This window comes from Schistocerca cancellata, chromosome 4 (assembly GCF_023864275.1).
Source record: "Schistocerca cancellata isolate TAMUIC-IGC-003103 chromosome 4, iqSchCanc2.1, whole genome shotgun sequence".
Taxonomy (NCBI): domain Eukaryota; kingdom Metazoa; phylum Arthropoda; class Insecta; order Orthoptera; family Acrididae; genus Schistocerca; species Schistocerca cancellata.
In genome coordinates this window covers 552,000,018-552,027,676 of record NC_064629.1, presented here as the reverse complement: position 1 = coordinate 552,027,676, position 27,659 = coordinate 552,000,018, and the positions used below count along the sequence as shown (strand labels likewise).

At 40.9% G+C, this 27,659-nt stretch overlaps 1 protein-coding gene across 3 annotated transcripts in view; it reads right to left on the bottom strand.

The window, feature by feature from the left end:
- LOC126185173 (probable cytochrome P450 CYP44) overlaps window positions 1-27,659 on the bottom strand; it is a 244,453-nt gene that overhangs the window by 9,614 nt on the left and 207,180 nt on the right. For all 3 annotated transcript variants that reach the window (XM_049928016.1, XM_049928018.1, XM_049928017.1), the window contains one exon: window positions 19,577-19,736. In XM_049928016.1, the coding sequence (XP_049783973.1) occupies window positions 19,577-19,736 (160 nt within the window). The remainder of the gene's footprint in view (window positions 1-19,576; window positions 19,737-27,659) is intronic.

Here is a 27,659-nt window from a genome sequence, read left to right as displayed (position 1 = left end):
CGTGAAGAATGGGCTGCCATTCCCCAAGAAACCTTCCAGCACCTGATTTAATATATGCCTGCTGGTTTTTCCAGCAGATGCACTGGAATCTGCACTTTCATTTGTGGGCTAGAAATGGTGTTACACCCATTGTGCAAACTATTTGTTGTATTTTCAGCACATCTCATCATTTGCAAAATTCACTTATGCAGCAGATCTTCTTGCAGCTGTAACAGCTGCAGCTTTGTCTGAACCTGTTTGGCATATTTACACCAAGTCACTGTTTGGCTTTGCACATTACCTAGGGTCTCCGCACTTTTCAGTGTTCCACAGGTCACCAGATTGAAGTAATGCTCCTTTATTCAATAATATTGGTCCAATGAATCAGTGATGTTTGGTTTAACTGATTTATTTCACACAGTTAGGAAAATACACCTTCACACAAACATGAGGAAACAAAGAACTGTCAAATGTAAAGACAAAGAGAAAACATAACAACAATAAGGTGTAACTGCAGTCCAAAGGACCATAAAATACATTTCTGAATCTTAATCCAAAGTCAGTGCTTCCAACAGGGTGATAGAAATTATTCATTAATGTCCATGGATTAATCATCTGGAACATTTATGGACCAGTTATGTAGAAAAGAGAGAATGTACATAAAAACAATTACAAATCCACTCTACTCCACATGAATACGCATGCATTGTCGCCCCCCCCCCCCTCCCCCTTACACACACAAGTCAATATGTAGTCATGTGATGCTGTGCACTGTTCCCTGTCCTCAGCGATTCATAGCCTATAGATAATATTCCAACCTGCATTCCATTTTAACTGACATGTCTTGGCCTGTTGAAAGATTATACAATAATGGAAAGCCCTGGTAGAATGTAAATAATTTAAAAAATTACAATAAGCTAGCAAAGTTTTCAGTCTTGTTTACATGCTTGTCTAATAATTTACATCACAGTCACTCAGATATATATAAAAAAAAACATTCAGGTTACTGGATTTGACAAGTAGTTGGTACCTTCAAATGTGCTTAACCCACTAAAAATATCTGTACAAAACTTTTTAGTGGATTAAGCACACCTGAAGAATGCAACCATTTGCCAAAACCAGTAATGTGAATATTTTTTATATAGCTAAGTGATCATGATGTAATAAATTATTATACAAACATTTACAAAGCTTGCATACTTCCCGTTGGCAATATGTCATTAAAAAAAAAAAAAAAAAAGAAAAAAACCTTGTTTATGTGCATTTCAATGACTCTGCACCTCTAGTATACTGTTCAAATTTTGTGAGATTAATGGTAGCTGCTTATTTGCTGTTTATTTAAAAAAAACTTGCAGCATATTTGTCTCATCATAAAATAAAATGGAGGACACATGCTACACACTTGCATTCCCCTAAACTGAAGAGCTGATTCAAGTTATGTAAGAGCTCTGATGTTAGTAGATGTATTCCTTCATTGTAAATCTAACACAAACTTTGTACACTGATAGGGGAAAATGTAATGGGGCAGTATCATACACTTAGTTTGGTCAAGCTGAGTTCTTTTTCAGAAGTTATGAAGACTCGGTTACTGACATCACTGAAAGCACCTTCTTGCTTTCCATCTTCATCTTCATATGCTTAATTCTTCCTTTAACATGTGACTTTCCCTTTTGCTTGTTAGTAAGAAAACAGCACGCCTCTGGATGTGATATTGTGTAACAATATATCTGTTACATACTTCTTGGAAATATGCATCAGATAAATTATTTCCTAATATCCCACAAGTTCTAGTAAGCACCTTCTTCCATTGCTTTTTCTGTCATATAAGTGGTATCCAATTTACATTTAATATTTTTCTTCTGGTTACATTCTTTACTATTGTTCAGAGTGTAGTGGAACTATCAGAGCAGATAATAAACTTCCTTGCATGATGTTTCTCATTTTCTCCTCTGTCCTCAGTATTAAATGCAGTTCCGCATTGCATACTGAAAATTTATTATGGGAGTCTCCAGGATACACTCTGAAGAGATATAAAGCTTAGACCATATAAAAGAATATGGTTCCAGCACAATGAAATTTTAAGAAACAATAATACTAATAGGTTCTACTAATACTAATACTGATACTATTGAGGTTCTTAAATTTATATCCCCAAACAGTCTATGCTATCTAAGTGATCCACGTATGCCCCACATATGCCACCCCTCAATTGCAGCAGTGACCTCTGCCACATCAGTCATAAAAAGGTATCATTTTTCACAGACTGAAGCTGTTTTGTAAATATGTTCCCAATAGATGACATGCTTATCTCATTATGAGAAGAAGCCACCAGAGGCAGCTCATCTGTCTCTGCATACATACTTGATATGTGATCAGTTCAATAGGCCCACTGTAACACCTTTAAATATGCAGGCAGTTAAGGTATTAATTAAATAATAAGTATAGAAACTGTAGAGTGGTTAGCAATTGTAGTTAAATGCAATGTGAAGGGAACTTCTGGATGGATTAATATTGTGTGCTGCCCTGAAATCTCTAAACTTCAATTTTTCTTTCACCATAATCAACTTAACAGCTGAATGCTCTGTGTATGCTTCACTGTCTGCTTCAAACATACTTATTGCTAGTACCTCTCTATTCTTCAAGGCTCTGCAGATGCCCTTGTGCATAACTTGCTGGACTAGCACTTATGAGAGAAAAGATGAGGCAGAGAATGGCACAGCCACAAAATAAGGGTATCTTCCAGAATTAATCTTTCACTTTCATCTGAAGTTCACACTGTTATGAAGTTCACACTGGCATGAAGTTCACACTGGCATGAAGTTCACACTGGCATGAAGTTCACACTGGCATGAAGTTCACACTGTTATGAAGTTCGCACTGTTATGAAGTTTGCTCTGTTATGAAGTTTGCACTGTTACGAAGTTTGCACTGTTATGAAGTTTGCACTGTTCAAGTAAACTGTGTGCTGGGTTAGCAGCGGTGGAGGGCCTCGACTGAGTCCTTCGGGCCCTGTGCCAAATCCAGCTGGGGCACACACCATGGAGGTATACGTAAATTGGGCCAGAAGAGAGGTGGGAGGGGGAAAACTCAAGTCCTGAGAGAAGAGCCCGGAAGCGAACCACGATCGTACACCCAGACTGGGGCCGCTGTTCGGGAAGATGGACGACCGAGTTGGGGAACAGGAGACAGTAATTTGCATGCCTGGGCAAGCTACAAACATGTTCACCATAAGCGGCCAGTAGTCGTTGATGCCAGATCCACAATGGAGGGACACCAGCCTCACAAGTATGCTGTTTACTAGGCTTGTGCGGAAAGCGCCAGTTGTGAGTTCGATTCCACAGTGAAGTATGGGGTCAAGCAACCGCAACACGGAAGGTGATGCTGAACCATTGGCTAGGCTCCCATAATCGAGATGGGACAGTCGTAGAAGGGTAGACCAATCGGCACCCTAGCTGGTGTGACTCAAGCAACGGAGAGTGTTAAGATGCCGCCATCACGTTTGTTTAGGCTGCTGAATATGAGGGAGCCAAGTCAAGCGGGCATCAAAAAGCAATCCCAAAAACTGATGCATCTCCACCACAGCAAGAGATTCACCATCAAGATAAAGCCGTGGCTCAGGGTGAACAGTGCAATGCCGGCAGAAATGCATGACGCAGGTCTTGGCGGCCAAGAACTGGAAGCCGTGCATGACAGCCCAAGACTGCAGCCTGCGGGTAGCACCCTGTAGCTGCCGTTCAGCAACTTCAATGCCAGTGGAGCTATAGTATAGGCAAAAGTCATCAGTATACAAAGAAGCCAATACGGACATTCCCACAGCTGCAGCTAGCCCATTGATGGCAACTAAAAGCAGGCAGACACTCAAGACAGAGCCTTGCAGGACCCCATTCTCCTGGAGGAACTATGGGAGGAACGAACTTGCACGCAGAAGGAATGAAGTGACAGAAAATTTTGAATAAAACTTTGGAGCGGACTCCTAAGACCCCACCCATGAAGTGTGGTGAGGATGTGATGTCACCACATTGTATCATACGTCTTCTGCATGTCAAAACAGATGGCAACCAGATGCTGACAATGGACAAATGCTGTGCAGATGGCAGACTCCAGGCAGACCAGATTATCAGTTGCAGAGTGAACCTTACGAAACCCACCCTGGGACGGAGCCAGAAGGCCCCGAGACTCAAGTAGCCAACTCAACTTCCAGCTCACCATGCGTTAGAGCAACTTTCACATAACATTGGTGAGGCTAATAGGATGGTAGCTGTCCACCTCCAGGGGGTTCTTGCCAGGCTTCAACACTGGGATGATAATGCTTTCCTGCCACTGAGACAGGAACTCACCCTCAACCCTGATATGGTCAAGGAGGTGTCGCTGGCATTCCACCAAGAGGTGTTTGAGCATCTGATAATGGATGCAATCCTGTCGTATCAGGGCAAGCGGCTAGCGCACTTTGTAATTACCACTCACTGAATGGAGCATTGTACGATTCAGGGTGGTGCATATGGGATGAAAGGCTCTGATATTCCAACCACACTTTCAGGGAGCGGAAGGCCAGCGGGTAATTTGTAGAAGCGGAACTCTAAGCATAATGCTCTACTAAGAGTTCTCCAATTGTGTCTGATTCAGTACAGACTGCTCCATTCAAGAAAAGCCCAGCGTCTCTGCCAGGGGTCTGATATCCATAGAATCACGTAATCTTGGTCCAAACCTGTGATGGAGAGGTACGGATGCCAATGGTGAAGACATACTGTTCCCAACACTCCTGCTTCCGTCAGCGAATAAGGCATAGGGCTCGGGCACAGAGCCACTTAAAAGTAATGAGGTGTTCCAATGATGGGTGCCACTTATGACATTGGAGAGCCCACCCGCGATCTCTAATCACCTCAGCGATCTCCAGTAACCACCAAGGCCTACGCCGAGGGGACCCGGAAGAACAGGGAATTGCAGATTCCACTGCAGAAACTATGCTGGTGGCAATCGTGTGAACTACCACATCAATGGCGTCATGAGAAAGAGGCTCAATAGTGGCAATGGAGGTTAATGAGTCCCAGTTGGCCTTATTCAAAGCCCATCTGGGGAGGCACCCAGAAGAGTGATGCTGTGGCAGTGACAGAGAGATCGGAAAGTGGTCACTACTGCACAAATTGTCATGCACACTCCATTGGACAGACGGCAGAAGGCTAGGGGTGCAGACCGAAAGGTCAATGGCTGAGTACGTGCCATGTGCCACACTGAAATGTGTGAAGACACCACTATTTAAGAGGGAAAGGTCGAGCTTCGCCAACACTTGCTCAACGACAGTGCCTCAGCCTGTTGCCACCAATCCACCCCACAAAGGGTTATGGGCGTTAAAGTCGCCCAGTAACAGAAAAGGTGGCGGCAGTTGGGCTATCAGCGCAGCCAATACATGCTGTGAGACACCACCATCCAGTGGAAGATATATACTGCAGACAGTAACAGCCTGAGGCGTTCACATCTGAACAGTGACAGCCTCTAAAGGTGTCTGAAGAATTACACACTCGCTGTAAAGAGAGTTAAGGACGAAGATTCAAACTCTGCCAGATATCCTCGTATAAGCTATCCAATTCTTGTAATAACCCTGGTAACCACAGAGGGTGGGGGTTCGCATTGTCAGAACCCAAGCTTCCTGGAGAGCAATGCAGAAGAAAGGGTGAAGGCTGATAAGCTGTAGGGGCTCAGCAAGGTGGTGGAAAAAACCGCTGCATTTCCACTGGAGAATAACATTGTCTGTGTCCGAAAAAGGCATGAAGGGACCAAGGAGGCAGATTACGCCATTGGGTCACCTGATGCCACTGATTGAGTACATGTGTGAGCGACTTCCATCGTATCCGAAGGTCCTGCGAGATCCAGGCCCTCAGCGGACGCCAGAATCTCCACCTCATCCTCAGATGTAGAGCTGTGGAACGGGTGCCACCGAAAGGTCTGGATTCTTGGATAGCTTCTGCTTTTTTGGCTTCTCTCATTGTTCCTTCCGTGGTTCTGGCTGGGAGGACTTCACTGCGTCAGTCTCGGGGACTGAGGAGAACCATGAAGCCCTATGACCAGCTACCTATGATTGCTTCAGCCACTGGTGGGCGTCCGCTTTTCCACTGGTCATAACCCGGGAAGGGAGTGACCCAACGGACCCCTTTCTGGCAGGAGAAGCCGAAGAAGACTTCCACTTTTCCAACTGAGAAGTGAGGACTGATGTCCCCGATGGTTGGGGGGGTGTTGCTCCTGAAGTAGGTGGTGCAGGTGCAACAGGGAGGGAAGTGTCCCTCCTATCATCAAGGGGGCAGGTGGAGTCTGACAGCTGTGAGAGCCAACTGTACGTGATGAAATGGGAGATGGTAGACCTGTTGTCACAGCAGCGGTGTAAGTAAGTGTCATATGCACAGGATGGAGTCACTCATATTTTCGCTTAGCCTCAGTGTAGGTCAGGCAGTCCAGGATCTTGCATTCCATTATCTTCCGTTCTTTCTGTAGAATCCTTCAGTCAGCGAGCAAGAGAAATGGTGCTCTCCACAGTTAACACAGATTTGAGGTGGGGCACATGGAGTATTGGGATGCGAAGGATGTCCACCATCTTTACATGTGACGCTGGAAGTAGACCAAGAAGACATATGGTCAAACTTCCCACATTTAAAACACTGCATCAGGGGAGGGATATATGGCTTCACATTACAGTGGTAAACCATCACCTTGACCTTTTCAGGTAAATTGTCAGCCTCGAAGGCCACAATGAAGGCACCGGTGGCAACCTGATTATCCCTCAGGCCCCGATGGATGCACCAGATGAAGTCAACGCCCCGTCGTTCTAAGTTGGCACGCAGTTCATTGTGAGACTGCAAAAGAAGATCCCTATGGAATATAAGACTCTGAACAATTTTCGAGCTCTCATGGGGCGAGATGGAAACAGAATCATCCTCCAGCTTGTCACAGGTGAGGAGTGCCCGTGACTGGGCAGAGGATGCTGTTTTGATGAAGACTGACCCAGAGTGCATTTTGGACAAGCCAACCACCTCCCCAAACTTGTCCTCTAAATGCTCCACAAAAAACTGAGGTTTCATTGACATGAATGATTCCCCATTAACTCACATTCAGAGGTACTGGGGAAAATAAGTATTGCTGCCATCCTTAGCCTTTCGTTCCTCCCAAGGTGTGGCCAGGGAGGGGAACGATTTGGGGTCATACTTCTGTGCATCTAAGTGAGCCCTCGAATGCTTAGAGGCTGATGGTGGCTGGCCACCAGCAAGAGATGATGTACCACGCTTCATTGCGTGATGCCACCCACACCGACCAAGGGCCCTCTCCATGGGTGCCACCCAGCCTCAGCAAGGGCCACCTGGCAGGATGGCCGTTGCCGGGAGTCCCAATGCCCCAGGGAGATAGGCATCCACTCCTTGGCATATGTGGGGAGTCAACGGCGCAGGCATCAGGGGGTTGTCAGGGGGCTACAACCAACAGGGTACATGGCGGCCCCACCACAACAGACTGGCTACCATGCTGGATATCAGGTGCAAAGAAGTCCAGGGTCGTCGTCAGCACAGAATGCGACACTGCATAGTGCATGGCAGAAACCGCACCCAGGAATGTATCCTCGCCAAAGAGATGGAGAATGAGTAGGACTGAAATGCAGCAATGAGAAAGGGACATGATGCACCATGTAAGGCACCCTTCCCCAGTTGGCTCACTCTTTGGAAAAAGTTTGAAGAATGGAGGTCAAACCCTACAGGGGACCAACACATTTGTGAGAATCCATTTAGTCGCCTCTTACAACAGGCAGGAATACCGCAGGCCAATTCTAACCCCAGAACCCGCAGGGGGGGAGGTCAACAGCAATGTCTAATGTTCGGGCAATTGTCCATGCACTACACGTTTGCACACCACCACTCGTCTCCTCCTGCATTGCTGTGGCCACTGCTTCCACTGATGTTGAATCAATTTGTTTCCTCCCTTTACCAGGCTGCACACCAAATTCGGATTTCCTTATCATTTTCTCCATACCCATGGCAGTCATCAGACCAATGCCTTTTTTGAAACCCTTCGGTGTCTGGAACTTCTGCAGAGTGACGTGTGCACAGTCATCATTCTGGTAATACAGCTTTAAAAGCTGAGTGCGATCCTGCATTGAGAGAGTCATGGCAAATGTCACAGACATGAAAGGAGGAAAAGCCATGTACCTGGCATGTTTATACTAACTTCAATGGGTCGTGTGCAGCATGACAGGTGTTTTCATTTAGCCATCTAGTGGTCAGTTTTCACACTGTTTTCTTTCTTCTGCCGTACGTTTTCCCCCTTCTCCAATAATATTCTGTTGCAATTTGACGTCATTCTGACCAGTGGTGTTATTTCTAGTGCGTTTTGAAAGTTTAACTTTAATTATAATCACCCTGTACTTTGTGTGTGTAACTATGATGAATGAATCTTGGTGCTGATGAGAAAGAGAGAGGGGGGGGGGGGGGGGGGAGAGAGAGAGAGAGAGAGAGAGAGAGAGAGAGAGAGAGAGAGAGAGAGAGAGAGAGAGAGCTTTAGAATTGAATCTAAGGCACTGGAGCACAGTTTGGTAACTTGGAATTTTATGATACAAATTGCTTCATACTTTCACCGCTAAGACTCAATCTAGTTATCTCTGGGTTTAGTATGATTTCACCCATCCCTTCATCCTTGTGTTTCATAGATCCCACCAAGAAAGACAACCTGCAGGGATGTGGAATGAGTCAAAGTATACATTAACAAAAGAAAAGCATATTGGAAAAGCTTAACATGTATATTTATTAATAATAATATAATATCACTAGGCTAATTTTAATCAAGTAAATTACAACAAAAGATGCTACTTTGAATAAAGCAGCTGCCTCCTCAGTGATAATAAATACCCACTTTTTATCTGATATTGGTAACTTAATATTTAATTGATTGCAATGATATTTCAGCAACCAGCTTGCCCTTTTTGCAATGAATTCAAATTACAAGTGGTCAATGAAATAAAAAAATATGTGAACATTTCCTCCAGACAATGCTTGCAAAAGCAGAAACTCTGCCACGTGCATCATCTCACCAAATGTTCTTACTATGTGCAAATTTCACTCACTAAATCTCTGAAACAAGGAAAGTAAGAGCTCCAAGCATATTTAGTACATTAAAATCTGCCAAAATGAGATACAATTACAATTTAACTTGCAGGTGAATTGTAAAGGAGTTTCCTTTGAGTGTCACTTTGGATCATTTGTAGGAACATAGACATCCTGTAGGCCAGGTGAAGGGTTAAGAATTGCAGTGCCAGTCATGTTGTCTGTCTACATTTTGAAGTAACTTTTTGGTGAGGTAGTAAGGAAAAGATTAAGGATATTAAAGGAATATATCTCTTAATTTATTTGGGAGTGTTTAGGGCACATTGAACTCTATGAGTGAAATGTTAATAGTCCATTCTGCCTTCTGATGTTAGATGAGGAGTTGGACGAATAAAGGAGCAATGATACTGATACACAAGTTGCTCTCGTACTCGTAAGTTAATAGACTCTTTGCAGCTTATTCACTGTGTGAGGTTTACCCATTTCCATTACTGAGAGCTTTCACAAAAATATTTGTGGAACTAATTCATGAAAATTATTGTTATTTTCATTGTGTACTGTGATTTTATAGTTTATTTCACACTCTGAATTTTGTATAAGAAGATACTGAAAAGACAAATATATGTCAATGCACAGCTAAAAAATAGAATGACAGCAGAAGCATTTACCATGTAGACCTCTTCCCATTAGCAGACCAAAACGAACTACTGTTAATAAAACCCCACAACCAAAGTATGTTCATATGATCTTCACCTATCTCCATAAATTACTAGCAGCAAACAGTGGATGAATATAACAAACTCTGAAATGTGTTATAACTAGCAGCAAAAAGTGGATGAATATAACAAGCTCTGCAATGGGTTTTAAGTCTAACTCCAGCATTACGAATTATCATTTAAAATGTCCCAGAGTGCCCATGTGTTGGTTACAGATTTACTTAACCTTAATGTGAAAGAAAATATACAAAAGATGCAACCATTACTTAGACAGGAAATTCCATCCTTCTTCACCCCCCCCCCCCCCCCTTTTCTCCAACAAATTTCTTGTGACCTCTCTTTTCAATTTTATTCACACAAATTATTATTTATGTTGATGAGAATAAGTTTGTGTGATGGACAGCTAACAATGGGATGAAATGATCTAAATTTCTAAGAGGTCAATTATTTTCAATGGTATTTGTGTTCTATGTAGCCATTCTGCACTGCATCTTGTAATTTTGCTTATGTTACCTCCATCATCCCCCTCATTTTTATTACTTTCTTATTTATTGAAAATGTCAACTCACTCAACCTATTTTAAATGCTGCATTAAGGTTTCATGCTGAACTATCATCCTTTACAGAGAGCTTAAGGTGGTATTTTACACTTTGAGCAAAACTCTCTGGATACCAGTCTCAGGTAACAGTTTCATCCAACATAATGGTGTGCCCCTTTCTACTTTTTCAAATCTATTCACTGTAAGCATTTTGTAAAATCACTACATTCCACACTGCTTCTTGATCCCTTTCAAAGTCTTTACAGAAAAGGTCCAACTTAATTCTTGGTGAATTATATACCACGTGCTCTCACAAAACTATTTTATCATTCTCCTAATAGAGGAGAGAAGCAAACCTGTGGTGTCTGACCATGTAAAGTGATAAATGTAATTACACCTGTGCCAGTCCTCTGACAACTGCTTCTATCAACATTTAGCAATGCACAATCTGATGCCCCACTTTTTTCAAACACCTTTCTTCCATGGAGCTACTCCACTTTCAGATGTAGCAAATATTCTAAATGCAATGAAATATTTTAATGAGATTGTTGTTTTACTGTGTATCATAAGTTGATTATTCTGTGCCTAGTTGTCAGTTTGTTTTGTGATGTTATTTACTGATTGTTGTGATTCATGTTTACTGTCCCCTTTTAATGGAATTTTGATGGATGTTGGATGTTTTGGTTTGTGGGGCGCTCAACTGCGTGGTTATCAGCGCCCGTACAATCACCCAATCTTTGCTCAGTCCAATTTCGCCACTTTCCTGGATGATGATGAAATGATGAGGACAACACAAACACCCAGTCATCTCGAGGCAGGTGAAAATCCCTGACCCCGCCGGGAATCGAACCCGGGACCCCGTGCTCGGGAAGCGAGAACGCTACCGCGAGACCACGAGCGGCGGACATGGAATTTTGATGTCATCTACAAATACAGGGTAATTCTGTGACAATGTTACAAACTTTGAGGGCTGATGGAGAAGGCTAAATGTATCAATTTGAGGTAAGGTACCATAGCCCTGAAATGACCAAGAAGAAAGGTATAAGTAAAGATCTGCTTAAGTTATGCCTTAGCTTTGCACAGCACTCAAACTAAGGGACCCAACTTCCAAATGCTTATCATGACTTACAGAAATCTCACTGAATACTCACTGATACCTTCAGGTAATTTCTCCTGTTGACAGACAAGTAATGGCCCTTGTAACTTGATAGCAAAGGGACCAAAAATCCTAAGTCTACAATATAGTAATAATGAATTTATTTGCTGCACAAGTTTCACAAGGTACTACTTTTACAACAGTTGTTCCTAATGACATCCCCAAGCATCAATTCAGGCATGGCATCATCAAAGTTCTGTGATACCCATTTTAATATCCCTGGTGTTGTTAGAACAGTGTCATAGGCAATGAGAATTCTTGTCAGTAGATCCTCTTCATTCTCGACAGGTGTCTTGCATAAAAGGCTTTTCACATGGCCCCACAAGAAGAAATCAAGGGGGATGAGCTCCAGGCAAATATGCTGGCCATGAAACAGACCTCCTCTACCTGCACACTTTTCAGGCAATGTCTGATCCAGTTGTTTATGAACCCTCAGTTTAAGGTGAGGTGGGCTTGCATCATGTTGGAACCACATCTGGTGACGAAGAAGAAATGGGACAGTTCCAGTAGCCTGGGTAGTATGTCTCTTTGTATACTGGTGCACTTAAGCAGGGAGAAAAAAAGAAACAGGCCCAGTGCATAATCACTGACTGTGCCTGTCCGCACATTGACTGATAATCTGTGCTGGTGGCTCTTCACAACTGTAGCATTGAGATTCTCACCCTGACACAACTATTGTGACTATTTAAACTATTGTGGCTATTTAGCATTCCATTTTTGGGGTGAAACAGGCTTCATCTGTGAAAAGCACAAATGCAAGAAAGTGAGGATAGACTGTGAGGTGATGCAAGAAACATTGACTGAACTTGACATGAGATATAAAGTCAGCAGGAGTCTAAGTATGCACTTTCTGTGGGAGGTAGCTACACTTACTGTAACACTCAACGCACAGTACTCTGCAAAAAATTCATTTTACATGCAACTGGTCAGGTAATGATTGAAAGTGTCTCATCCTCTTGTGCAAGCAAATTGGGAGTCCGTGTAATTAACTGTCATCCTTGGCTGTTTTACTGTGATACCAATTGCCCTGTTCCACATAATTTTTGGAACAGTCTAGAAGTTGTGGTGTGAGCCAGAAGTCTTCTATGTGAATATTTGGTCCTGTACGATCTTTCCACTTCTCTGGTACTTCCATTTGCTTACCCATACATGAAAATCATACCTGTAAATTCCATCACCTGGTGCTGTTAGATTCGGTTAGTGATGATCAGTGTTAGTACTTCAACCTCTAAACACAGACTTCAGTCTACTACAGTACATATATTGTACACCAGGACTGGTCATGTCAGTACACAATATGCCATGGTTCAAATGGCTCTGAGCACTATGGGACTTAACATCTTAGGTCATCAGTCCCCTAGAACTTAGAACTACTTAAACCTAACTAACCTAAGGACATCACACACATCCATGCCCGAGGCAGGATTCGAACCTGCGACCATAGCAGTCCCACGGTTCTGGACTGTAGCGCCTAGAACCGCACGGCCACCGAGGCCAGCACACAATATGCTGAGATACTATCTCAACCTCTACATGTAAGTGCTCCTCAGGATTGCCTACCCTACAGTCTTAGTGACAACAGTACTGGTACATGTATACCACAGTCAGAGGTATCAGAATGATTTCCACTTATAACTTTCAAGTCAGTCATCTCTGGACCAAGGTCCCCACCTCAAATTGGTATATTTACTCTTGTCCATTATCCCTGAAAGTTTGTAACATCATCGCGGAATCACCCTGCATAATACTTTCATGAGCACTCATATTTAAATATACATTGTTAATGTACAAAAGGAACAGATGTGGTCCCATTACTGGTCACTGAGGTATACCATACCTAATTAGATTCAAATCTGGTAAGTGTTCAGAAATAGTTTTAAGGTAGACATTACTGTGCTACATGCTTACTGCTTGTTTACGACTGCTCAGGACAATGCTTATCCAACTGTGGGACAGAACTTGAATACCATACTGTTCAAGTTTTGACAGCTGAATCTTAGGGTGCATCCTGTCATAAGTTTTCAGTAGATCAACAAACACTCCTTTTGTTTTGTGTTTCATGTCTGTCAGACTCAGTATTCATTTACTACATTCATAAGTAGCTAATGTTGTTGACCAATTATTACTGAACCCTTTGTTGTTCATTACATAGGATTTTCTTTTTATTTATAAATTCCGTAAGTCTGTCACAGACATTTTTAAGAAATATTTTTGAAATGCAAAAGGAAACTGTAATGGGCTTGTAGTTGTTTACATTATATCTTCCATCTTTTTTATGACTTTGAATTACCTTAGTCATTTTCAGTACATCACAAATGATGATGATGATGATGATGATGTGTGGTTTGTGGGGCACTCAACTACATGGTTATCAGTGTCCATACGAATTCCCAACCTTTGCTCAGTCCAAATTCGCCACTTTCATGAAGAGTAACTGTGGAGAGGCCAGACAAACATATGACTGCTGCAGAGGGGCTGCAGTGTTTTTAGCAGTTGCAGGGGCACCAGTCTGAATGATTGACTGATCTGGTCTTATAACATCAGCCAACACAGCTTTGCTATGATGGTACTGCGAATGTCTGAAAGCAAGGGGCAACTAAAGCCATTATATTTCCCGAGGACTCACAGCTGTTCTGTATGTCTTAATGGTGATATCCTCCTGGGTGAAATAACCAGGAGGAAAATAGTTATCATCTGGATCTCCAGATGGGGACTATTCAAGAAGATATTTTCATCAGAAGAAACAAAAGTGACATCTGGATCAGAGTGTCGAATGTTTGGGTAGGTAGGTGAGATAATTTTAAAAAGGAAATGGATAGGCTGAAATTAGGTATAGCAGGAAGTAGTGAAGTGTGGTGGCAGGTAGAACAAGACTTGCTGGTCAAGGTAGGGCTGTCAACACAGAATCAGATAGGTGTAATACAGAAGTAGGTCTAATGATGAATAAGAAAAGAGGAATGTGATAAAGTTGCTATGAGCAGTGTTGTGAATCCATTATAGCAGCTGACATAGACATGAATGCAACATCCACCATAGTAGTACAAGTTCATATGCTTGCTAGCTCAGCAGATGATGATGAGGTTGAAATGATCTTGACAAAAAGAAGGACACATTTTGAGGCATCAAGAAACTGTCAGTTTGGTAAGTGAGAGCAAATGGATGTAGGCTGCAGCAGTTATGCAGAGATAAAAAGGCTTGAGCAAGTTAGACTACAGGGTTTGTCCATAAAGTAAAGAAACTGGCCACTGAACAGTACTCCAGTTGCCAGCAGCATGCTCCCTGGTGGGGGGATTTGTGGTGGAAGATCTAAGTTACGCAACACACCAGGTGGCAGTCGCATCCAAACACTGACACAGTGAGGATCACACATGGCACAAGAAGCTGTTTTTGAATTTTTGTCATGGCAGAAAATGTGAAAAATGGAACTTTCTCTGAAGCAGCATTACACAATTAAATTCTGCTTTCACCTGGGAAAAACTGCTTCTGAGATGCTTGCCATGGTTAAGGAGGCTTGCAAATATGACTCCCTGTCAAGACCCGGGTTTTATGGTGGTTCAGTGAGTTCAAGAACAGACGGGAGACCACTGAAGATGTGGAGCAATCTGGATGCTCTGCAACAAGTGGTCTGGATGAAAATGTTGAAGGTTTGTGTGAAACTGGTGCCAAATATGTTGAGAGCTGAGCAAAAACAATGATGAGGTGACATTTTCTGTAAGATGTTGGAGCAGTTAAAAAGTGAACCAGACTATTTAGACAACATGACCCCAAAACCAAGTGCCAAAGCTTGGAGTGTTACACCTCGATTTTTTGAAGCTCCAAGAATGCAAAAATATTGAAGTCCAAGGTCAAGACAATGTTCATTGTCTTTTTTTGACAAGCATCAGGTGATCCACAAGGAATTTGTACCTCCAGGAGAAACTGCCAATGCCATTTTCTGCAAAGAAGACCTTTAATACCTGCACATAGCCTTCAAATGGAAACAACTGGAGAATGCCAACCCCCAGAACTCCACCACAACAATGCTCCAACCCACACCACTTTCTTTGAGACCAACTACTTGGCCCAGATAGGGGTTAGAACCTCACTGCAGCCACCATACAGCCTCAATATGAGCCCACTAGACTTTTTTCCCCAAAGCTCAAGAGATGCCTGAAAGGTCACCATTTTGATGATATTCCCACCATCCAACAAGCTGTCAGGGAGTCTCTGAAAGAGGTTACCGCAGCTGACTTCCAGGGAACCTTTGCAACGTTGGCAGCAGTGTATCTATGCCCAAGGAGACTAGTTTGAAGAATGTAGATAGTATATACCAACTGGATCAATAAATTCCTTATACCAGACCCAGTATGATTACTTTACAGACAAACCCTATAACATGGAGAGCTGCATGAAACCAGTCTTAGTGCTGTAGAATACAACAGCAACAACAACAATAAAAACAGTGAGCAGTCACATATGTGTGTAACTGGTTCAGTTACATTTAGAGCCCTCTTTTTTAAGGTTGTTGAATGGTCGCCATCAATACCTGTGGGGGTGGAGTCTCCTAGTCCTTTAATTGTATCTGCTACATCATTTTGTGTGACAGTGCTGATTTACATTGACCTATTACATACAATTATCTTATAGTTGTTGGATTGGGTACTCTTCTTTTTGTTTGATTTTATCATATTATCCACAACACCAACTTGTAAGGTGATGCCATCATATACAGTAGTGGCCCATATGAGGGACTCACAATGGACATTGCACTCCACTTTGTATCATCTACTGCAGAGCTGAACAACTTGCTGAGTTCAAGTGTCTGCTCAGGCTCTGATCATGAACAGAGTAGTTGCAGCATGGCTGGGATTGAGGGAAATGCATGTACACCATATGATTGTGACAACATGGGAGAAGAGCCAACTGTGAAATAGGAGGGGGGGTGAAGGGGGAGGAGGGTCACAGTTTACAGTTCTGTCAGCAGTGCCATCTAATAGCAGCAATGGTGAGTTGGCAATGTGTAACACTGAGAATGACTGACAATGTCTTCACCTTTCAGTCCACAGTGCAAGGACAACAAAGGACTTTTACACAAAAAGTTCAATTTACAAAGACATTACATGTCTTACCATGTCAAAGAATACAGAAATGGAAAATGCAAAGTGCTGTGGTGACACAAACAGCTACCAGCAAACATACATCAGGCAGCAGCACCAATGCCTGCACGCCAGCAGACCAGAGGCTGCAAGAAACTCAAGCTGGTGAGCTGCACCACCAGACCAACAGAGGACTGTACCACCAGCACTCCTGGACACACACGCAGTTACAATCAGCATGTGCAGGCCAAACAGTTTCCTACTTACATTGAAATCGATTGGAGCCAATTACACATGGGTATCACTCCATGAGGCAATTATTTAGGCTCACTCTCCAGCTCCAGAAGTCAATTCCAGTGCAGTGAACAGTGACAGAAAGACTTCGCCATGACATCACTTGCTACAATGTGGATGCCTCTCCACTCTCCATGTCATTGAGGGACCAGACTTCATTAACGTAATGGTGCCATGCCGGGAAGCTTTGGTATACTCTGCTTCACTACTACTTCACCACTTTGACTGTGTCAGACTTAGTGGTGGTAGCATTTGTACAAACTTAGTCAATTTCTCTGGTTCTCTCTCTGTTCAGAGATCTCCACAGGATTCATGGCATTAATTTCCTCCTGTACTGCTTCAGACATTAGTCAAGTCCATGCACATCGTCTTGCGGCACTTCTGTGTGCTGGGGGAGGGGGGGGGGGGGCTGCACAATATTAGTCAGGTGTACCAGTTTCTTTGGTTCTTCAGTTGACCTTTATTTTGTTATTCAGGGTGCTCTGAATACTCTTGCTGCTAATGCATGTTACCACTGGAAGGTAATTTAAGAAGACACTAAGTCTACACTGCCAGGATGTTTCAGAACAGTGCATATTTTTCTACAGAGTGAAAGATTCATTCTGGAAATAACACCTACACTGTGGCTAAGTTAGTCCTTGGCAAAATCTTTTCTTCCAGGAATGCTAGTCCAGGAATAAACGAGAGCTTCTCTGAAGTTGAGAAAGTAGGAAAAAAGTACTTTCTGAATTGAAGCTATGAAGGTGGGTTATGAGTCATGCTACTTCAGTTACATACTTGACCCCCTATTCCATAGGCATTTAGTTTGTTTACAAGGCAGAAATGGGAGAATGTGCAGAAGGCTTCTCATCAGAATGAGGCCTTCCCCCCCCCCCCCCCCCCTCTCTCTCTAGAGAACAGTTGCAAGTTAATACACTATTGCACACTAATTAATCACTGAGCATGGTGCCATAGGGGTTAAGACTTTGGACTCACATTTAGAACAACTGGGTTTCAAATTACCACCTGCTCATTCAAATTTAGGTTTTCCATAGTTTCCCTAAATCACTTAAGTCAAATGAGGGGATGATCCCTTCAAAAAGGACACAGATAATTTCCTTTTCATCCTTTCAGAAATTTTAACATGTACTCTTTCTCTAATGACCTCATCATTGATGGGACATGAAACCATAACTTCCCTCTTTTCCATTAAATCTATAATATGAGTCCGAGTCTGTCATAAATAAAAACATCGAGCTGAACCAGGTCTTAAACATGGATACTTCCATTGTGAGGAAACTGCAGGTACACTTCATGGACTGGCTCAAAGCCTCATCCTACCACTAGCTTCATCCATTCCTCAGTAGAAGCTCTCTCCTGATGCTGTGAGCCTAGCAACTCCAGAAGAATGTGTATGTTGGGGAGTTTGGCTTCTCCACATTCCCAGTGTTATTTTCGAGAGAAAATTCTTCTACCATTTGAGGAGTGTAAGCTGTATTGGTTACTTTGCAAAGAATAGAAGAATTTGATCTCAGTAACAACAATTTCACAATTTTTCAGCAGCCAAAGTTCCTAACATAACAATTTTTGCAGAGTTACTAATCTCTAAGAATCGTGGGAGAACCTCTATAGAATTCAGAAGAAATGAGGAGAATCATTTGGCAGGTTTAAGTTCAGTGTGGATCCATGAAGTGTTTTCAGAAGAACGGTTTGTAGTACTGCACCTACGAAAGACAGGTATGTAGATTAAAGTCTTAATCTGACACACCTTTAACTTGACATGCACTATTAGCACTATGCAAAGAGCAGAATTCAATTTACGTATGGGTCACTTAAGTTTGGTGATCTGCCAAACTCTGAATAAGCCTTGTGATTTTATCACATTAGATGTGTGTATAGGAAAAATCACTAGTGCATTAATAGAGGAACTGGGCATCACTAGTGTATATTTTGGTAATGAAAGAAATGTTCATCTCTGTAATTTGGGCACCAAGGGGGGTGGGAAGTAATGGCATGTAATTCCCGATCATCAGACTGTACACAAAAACATTGGGCTACACATTGAACTTCTTCACAGTATCTCTTTGGCTGCGAGCATATGAATTTATTGATGATGATCCACCTGTCAAGGATATTAAACACAGAAGTCAACTTGGTGCCATGTTTTGGTACTAGGTTAATACAAACTCATCACAGTTGTCTAGACTAAATAGGTAGACAACTTTCACAAATCGTAATAGAAAGATTCTGCCTTTAATGAAGGAAGAAATCCTTTCAAATTAGACATCTGAAGAATCTCTTGCAGTCTCAACACAGAATTGCTGTCACAAACGCTGCATGACTGTGTTGTAATCTCTGGCTGTTACACAAAATAGCATTCTCCAGCACTAGACCTTTAATATTTCTAGTGAAAAATATTTCCTGTTATCTTGGTAGAAATAGAATTTTTAGAATATACTTCCCTTACTGATCCCAACTGTTTGGTACTGCGCAAACCTTTCAATACTATTCACTTTCCACGACAGGTTTTCAAATATAAAAAAGTTCCACCATCCATATATTTAGTACTTTCATATGCATTTGACTTCAGATTCTCATATGTTCATTATTATAAGAACTAAAATGGTTAGAAAGATCCATTTGTGGCAAACATCTGACAGGACACAGTACTGAAGTAATTATAAATTTTACAAAGTACCATGTCCATAATCTCAACTAATGAGCTGATTTTGGATAAACAGAATAGATTTTCAGAAAAAATACTTCACCTGCACAAGTTCTTGTACCATGTCCAAAAGGAGTCAGCAGGTAAGGATGATAACTTGTATTTTCATTTCCTCTGAGCCATCGATCTGGGAGATATATTCTTGCATCCTTAAAATACTTCTCAGACAGGAAATGTACATTTGGAGTAAGATCTACATGTGTCTGAAAAATCAAAGTATTAATCATAGACCATATCAAATAAAAAACTAAATCTAAACATTTGCGTTTGAATTACAGTTTCTCAGCGTATCACATTCTTCATTATCCTTGCTAAGTGTTTTAAACTGAGCAAGATAGATGGGTAAATATTTTCTTCTCATAAAAGAAGACAAGAATACTCTCTGAAAAACTATTTATTTAAGCTTCTTGTGCAAACCACTATTTCTTCATCTGGTGAAATGAACACACTAAGATCTCTACAGTCAACAACTATCCAGTTAGGTTTCTAAATACTTCATGTAAGTTTTCCCATAAAATTCCCAGCAAAACACTAGGACTCTCAGCTGAGTTGTCTGTGACTTTGTTGTATCCCACTTGTTCAATAAATCTGAAGTTGCTCACAAAAAATGCATTGGAATCATTGGAAGGAAAATGATGTTCTTTCTGCAAAATACTGTTGCCTAAATCTGTAGCCACTTAGTGGCAAGTGTCTTCTTGTAACAAATTATTTTTATATAGTATAAAGTGTTGTGTCTGTCAGATCTTGTGTGTTTTTGTGGCTAGAACATACAGTGTATAGCAAAAGGTATTTCATGAACCATCAACCCCTACTCCAGTTGCAAATGGTACATGGGATGTATTTAAACTGTTTGTGAGTCACCACATGAGCTCAAATGTTTCTCATTTTACCTTCATGGTCTTCTCGTGAGCTATACGTAGCAGGAAGCAATACATAGGTTGACTCTTTTCAGGAATGTAAAACCTTAGGATTTTGAACTAAACCACACCACAATGCACAGTGCTCTCCTCAGTCACCCACCACTAGTGTTGGCTAAACTCTTGCATCTCTTTTGCTTTTACTAAACAAACCCATATTGTAAGATGCTGCTCTTCTTAGGCTCTTCTGTATTTCCTATATCAGTCCTACCTGATAAGGATCTCAGATTGTGGAGGAACTTAAGTATAGTCTCCAGAATGAGATTTTCACTCTGCAGTGGAGTGTGCGCTGATATGAAACTTCCTGACAGATTAAAACTGTGTGCCGGACCGAGACTCGAACTCGGACCTTTGCCTTTCGCGGGCAAGTGCTCTACCAACTGAGCTATCCAAGATCGACTCACGACCTGTCCTCTTCTGGTTGGCAGAAGAGCTTCTGTGAAGTCTGGAAGGTAGGAGATGAGGTACTGACAGAATTGAAGCTGTGAGGACGGGTCGTGAGTCTTGCTTAGGTAGAGCACTTGCCCGTGAAAGGCAAAGGTCCGAGTTCGAGTCTTGGTCCGGCACACAGTTTTAATCTGTCAGTTAAGTAAAGTCTGTCTGCAGACTGCAGAGTAAGCTGGCGAGTCCCTATTCTATCTACCCCACTATGCCACAATCAGTAACTACAGGTAGTTTCACAAGGTCGTTTCTGTGGAACACCTTTTAAATCAGTTGTGATGCATTGCACATATATGGCCAGAGAGATTTTATTTTTTACTAATTGCATGAACAGCATACTGGAATTCATAACTAATATAACTAATGCAAGAAATGCATATGAGCATAATCTATGTAAATCAAGGCATGCAGCACTATGCTGCTAGAGGAGAAATTGATTCTTTGTCATCCTGTGTTGCAGCTGTAGTGTTCTTCTGGAAATGTTCATTTCCCACACCACAAGCGGTGATCACTCTCCAGTTTACAGACAGACTATATAAGTAAAATGTGGGTCTTGTAGATTACCTCCTTCATGGGCAGACTACACAAGTTGTGAATTCTTCTAATAAATCTCAGCATGGCATTTGTCTTTACTGTTATTAGTTTCCTGTGGCTGTTCCACTTTAAAGCTCTGTTGAAAAACTCCCAGATATTTAATGGTTATGATTACGTTCAGTGATTGTTCAGCAATTGTGTAATCAAACAATAAAAGGACATTCCAGCTATTTGTGTAAAATACATTACATTTGTTAAAGTTGAGGGACAACTGTCAATCACCACACCAAGCTTCAATCCTCTGCAGATCTTCCTGGATTTTGATACAATTTTCTAGTATTGTGCGTCTCAGTGTACAACAGCACCATTTGCAAACAAGCTCATGGATATACTGATGTTATCCATTAGGTCATTTATACACATTTTGCAAAAAGAGCACCACATACAGCTGTATGATAATCTTTAATGAAATGCAACTGGTTACATGAGCTATAGCCACATCCTGAAGTGTATAACTAAACAGGAAACATCTGAATGACTATCCATTTGCTCCAGCGGACCCATGTCATAACATTACAATCACATAACCCTAATAATGACAATTACTATAGTACTAATTACACTTTATGTCATTAGAGACACTGATGTAGGAAACAAGGGAGACCCAACCTTCACAAGTGAATCGGCATAACCCCTAAATGCAGATAGTCAATTAGAAAAGGAAACACATGGTGTATATACTTAATCTTCCATAAAAGTGGGGTAGAAACTAATAATAACAACAACAATAATAATAATAATAATAATAATAAATATGGAATAGAGGGACCCTGGAAAATAGCCTGTACCAAACCATCAGTTCGCATACTTACAAACAGTGACAGGCCCTGTGAACAGCAACAGTATACCAGCCACACTGACCACCTAGCAAAGCACTGGTACTTAGAGCACTAGTGCTTGCATTACTGAGAGCACCTCTGCAAGGTGGGATGAGCAGCTGATTAATGACATCATGCACACATATATGCAATGAGGAAAAGTTGGTGCCCTCCATTACAACCAAGCAATAAACATTAGCCACATCAGTATAAAACATTACATATTGCATAATAAAGCATACATGATCTCAGTTGCAAGAGCAAAGAAGGAAGCCCAGAAAAATACTGAAACCAAATTCTTAGGACTTTGGCTTCAGAGTAACATCAGATGGAATAAGCATATTGAATATCTCAATGCAGAACTGAGCAAAACATGTTACCTTCTTTGTTCATTAAAATCATGCTGTAGTGAGAAAACAGTATTGAATGCATATCATGCGTACTTTCATTCTCATCTTAGATATGGGGTCACCTTCTAGGGAAACTCTAAAACAGCTAATAGCACTTTTAAACTACAAAAAAGGGCCATTAGAATCTTGTTTGGGTGCAAGCCTAGGGTCTCTTGTATACCCCTGTTTAAGAAATCTGATATTCCTCCATTACGATGTGTATACATAATGGAAACCCTTTTGTTCTTTAAATTAAATGTAATAGGCAAGAACCGGAGACTGCAAAAAAACTGTGATATACATGAGCACTTTACCAGACAAAACAGAAACTTACATATGACTCAAATCAGCACAGCACTGTGCCAAAAAGGTACTTTCCACATGGGAGTTAAGCTTTATAACAAACTTCCTGAAAACATAAAAACTATCACTGAGGTCAATACGTTTGGAAAGTCTCTAAAGTCATATTTACAGCATCAGTGCTTTTACTCCATTGAAGAATATTTAAATTTATGAAATGTGTTACATAAATACTTAAGTGTAAAGTGTATTATTGTAGCCTTAAATACGGATGCCTTGAAATGACTTTCAGCCTGTATATTTCTAACTTGACTTGTCCAATGTCTTATGGCTATTAAGTGTGTGATGCTGCATATTATTTCCCTCTCTTCTAACACATTGAGGGCCTGTCCATTTCCCTGCTTGTGCAAAATGTTTAAGTTGCTGGACAAGCCACTTTCTGAATGGTCTTGCTAATGTAAATAAGTAATCAATGAGGACCCAGAATTGGTCAAATTTATTTATTTATTGTCCTCTGAATCAGTACTGTACATGACATGCACATGGTGATGCACAAACATACATTTGATGTTGGACATTGTGATAATTTGCTGGCATGAAGTTATATGCCAAAAGTTTACACAAACATGAGCTTACCTACATATTTTCTGAGAAGTTATGGACACATGAATTTATGGACACACAAATTACATACTCAGTCAGACATTTGTATTTTAGTGCTATATTCCTCTAACACATATACACAACAGTACCTGGTTGGATATTCTTTCTGCACTTAATTTGCTTAGTAGCAAATGATATAGATGAAAGACTTTTGCACATACTTGCATTAATGTTTTACTCTTTACGAAATTCTTTGCTGCAATTTGTTTCATGTTTCTTTCCACCCATGTGGAGCAGAAATTCACTTGCACTGTAGAAACAATGATCAAGCAGGAATGATTTTAATTTTTTATTAAATACAGTCAGGGACTTAGTTTTTTTTCTTCTGATGGCAGGCTATTGTATATTTTAATGCCTTTGTTGAAGGGAAAATTTTTAAAGGCAGAGGTGTGCATCTCTTCAACATGGAGTTCTATTTTCTGTCTAGTACCATAGTCATGGACATTTACATTTTTATTAAATTTTGTAATACTACTTTTTACAAATTTGCATAGTTCTAGTAGATACAGGGTGCTAAGGGGTAGGATGAGCAACTTTTGGAAGAGAGGTCTGCAGCTATCAGTCGGCTTTGCCTTGTTCATTATTCTTATAGCTCTCTTTTGAGTGAGGAGGATGTTTGGGCTATGTGTAGAGTCTCCACAGAATATAATACCACACTGCATTACACTGTGGAATTGTGCATAGTAGGCTGTGTGAACAGTTTCTGGGCTTGTGCAGTATGCAAGGATTCGTAGGGCATAGCTTGGTTTAGCTTACTATTAGTTTTATTAACGTGTGTTTGCCATTTTCGATTATCCTGAATCCATAGGCCTAGAAATCTTGTTTCTGTATTTGGAGAGTTTTGGGAACCCTGTAATTTCATATCAGGCATAATTTTATTTGATCTTAGGTGGAAGTTTAGGTAAGTGGTTTTCTTTGTGTTAACTATGAGCTTTTTTTCCTTAAACCAATCACCAAGTTCGTCTGTATTTCCATTTATGGCCTCTTGGAGTTCATGTTCACATTTTTGATTGTTATGAGGATACTGGTATCATCTGTGAAGAGTGTATTGGTGCTGGCATTGATGTTTGACGGTAGGTCATTTATGTACACAAGGAAGAGCACTGGTCCAAGTATTGAGCCGTGGGACACACCTTGTGTAATATTGCAATAGTCAGAGTAGTATGTTTCGATATGTCCTTGGTTGTTATGTTTTATTGAAACTTTTTGTTTCCTATTTGTCAGGTATGAGCTGAACCAGTTTAGTGGGGTGCCTCTGAAGCCATATGACTCCAGTTTGTTGAGAAGAATCTTGTGGTCTATGACATCAAATTCCTTGGACAGATCTATGAAGAGCCCAACTGCTTTTTGTTTTTTGTCTAAAGCATTTAGGGTGCAGTGTAAATACTCATATATGGCAGTTGTCGTGGATTTGTTTTTTCTGAAACCGTGCTGGGCATCAGATAGTATCTGGTTCTTATCAAGAAAATTTATTAGTTTTTGGTGAACTAGTCTCTCCAAAAGTTTACTAAACACAGGTAACAGCAATATGGGTCTGTAATTTTCTGCGTTCAGTTTTTCACCTTTCTTAAAGACTGGGATGACTTTAGCCACTTTCATGCATTTTGGAAATGTACCTGCCATCAACGATGAGTTGTACACATTTGAGTGTGGGAGAACTATTTTGTTTATGCAGTTTTTGATGATAAAATCTGGGATGTCATCGATTCCAGATGAGAATTTATTCTTGAGGTACTTCAGGAGCTGTTTCTCAGAAGAATATAGATTCTAAAGAAGTTGTTATTTTGTTTTGTCTGTTCAGTGTGGGTTTTTTGAAGCTTTGTAACAGATTTTTAACAATATTTTCATAGTAATTGTTGAAGATATTTGCAATTTCTTGTGGATTAGTAACTCTGGTGTTGTTGTGGATCAGGATAGTGTTTTCATGTTTATGTGGCTTTTGATTTGTTTCGTTCCTTATAATGCTCCACATTGCCTTGGTTTTGTTTGAGGATGTTGCCACATAGTTGTCATTTGCTGTTTGCTTTGCCAGTACTATGACTTTTTTAAGGATTTTGACATATTGCTTGATGTATCTTTCTTGAGATGGGGTGGGGATGGTGTTGTTATTTTTTAAATACTTCAACAGATCTCTCTTTCTTCTGCAGGAAATCTTTATACCAGTTGTTATTGGGTTCTTTTGATGTGATGCGTTTGAGTTTAAGAGGAAAGGCAATATTGAAGTGATATAGAAATGTGTTTAGAAATGATTCCATTTTGTTGTCTGTATTTTCTGCTTCCATGTTTCTGCAGCTAAGGAATCATTGAAGATTTTCATGTTTTCATTGCTGTAGTTTCTTACTTTAGTTGTGTATTTGTTGTTGCAGTCTATGGGGAGAACATTTGGAAGGTATACGGCTTGGCCACAGTGATCACTGTAGCCTGTGTCCAGAGGTTCGACTCTGTGTTAGGGACAGTTTACAAATATCTGGTCAAGTGTGGTTTCAGTGTTGTTTTTTGCACCTGTTGGGAATGTTACTGTGGGATTCAGACTGAATGAGTTAGTGAGATTCAGTAGGGATCCTTTCACACGCCCTGTAGACTGGAAATCAACATTGAAATCGCCACATAAAATTAGTACCTTTTTGTTTTGGTGAAGTTTGTTTCGGAGTATTTCAAAGTTTTTTAGGAAGACACATACATTGCCTGTTGAAGAACAATAGATACATGTTATGATTATATTTGCTTCTAGAATTTCGATTTCAGCTGCCTCAAAATCATTTTCTTTATTTAAGTGGTCAAACTGGTCAAAACGTCTGTAGTTCACGGAATTTCTTATAAATATGGCAGCACCTCCACCTTTCTGGCTTTTCCTGAAGTAGTGGGAAGCTAATGTGTAACCAGGTATGCTAGCTGAACTAATTTGGTCTGGTTTCAGCCAATGTTCTGTAATGCAAATTACATTTACATATTGTAGGTCTGTTGTGAATAGGAGTTCAATTTCTGCAAGCTTGTTTGTTACTGACTGTACATTTTGGTGGTATATGGCAAAGCTGTATGTATGTGGACACTGACGGCTCTTTTTTGTCGCCTCTGCGGAGGTAGGGGGCTTGGCCATAAAAAAATTTCTGGGTTTAACATCCTACCCTCGTTGGCGTAACCTGTATGGTTTACACTGATTTTATCTTTGGGTGAAGGTTTTTTACAGTTATGTTTTGTTCCTTAAATCTAATAGGTATTATAGGACCGCTTTGCCCTTTCTTTTGCTCTATGGATTGGATATTTGATTTGCAATTTCTCTTCTGCTAAGGTTGTTCAAGTGGAAGCCATGTCGCGTGTAGTGTTCTCTGCGAAATTTGCTAGCTTCAATTACGGTGACATTTGCAAATTTTGAACAGAGTTCATAGATTTGTGAGTTGTGTTTGTTATGTATCTGTTTACACGCAACCTGTTTGGAAGGTCGTGTCTAAATGGTACATAAACTAGGAACACTTTCTTTGATGAAATGCACGGTAGTTTGTTTCTTAGTGTTTTTAGTAGATTCTGGCTGTTGTTGCAGGTGACGTCATTTGTTCCTGCTGCAATTACAACAATGTCAGAGGTGCAAGTTTTTGGAAAGTTTTGATCAATATTTTTTAGGACAACCCTTGCATTTGCTTGGGGATAGACGTAACCAAAACTTTGAATGTGATCACCTTCATTTAGAAATTTCGATATATTGCAGGCTTGGCAGTCGCCCAAGATGATTGCCTTAAACTGTTGTTCACTCGTTTTTTTGTTTTTCACGGAATTTTGTAGCCATTTGCACTTTGTTTTGGGTATCATTGGTGGGTAAACATGGGTTTGAAAGTTGTGTTTGCATCGTTTTCTGATGTATGATTGTCTTACCTGATTTTAGACCTGGTTGCCCTTTACGTTTTGAGCTGCTGTTGCTACATAGGCCAACATCATTACTGGAGTGTTTAATTGTAGCACTAAAATCACATTCCTTATTTCCAATAGGCCTCACAAGCTTGTTATTTCCG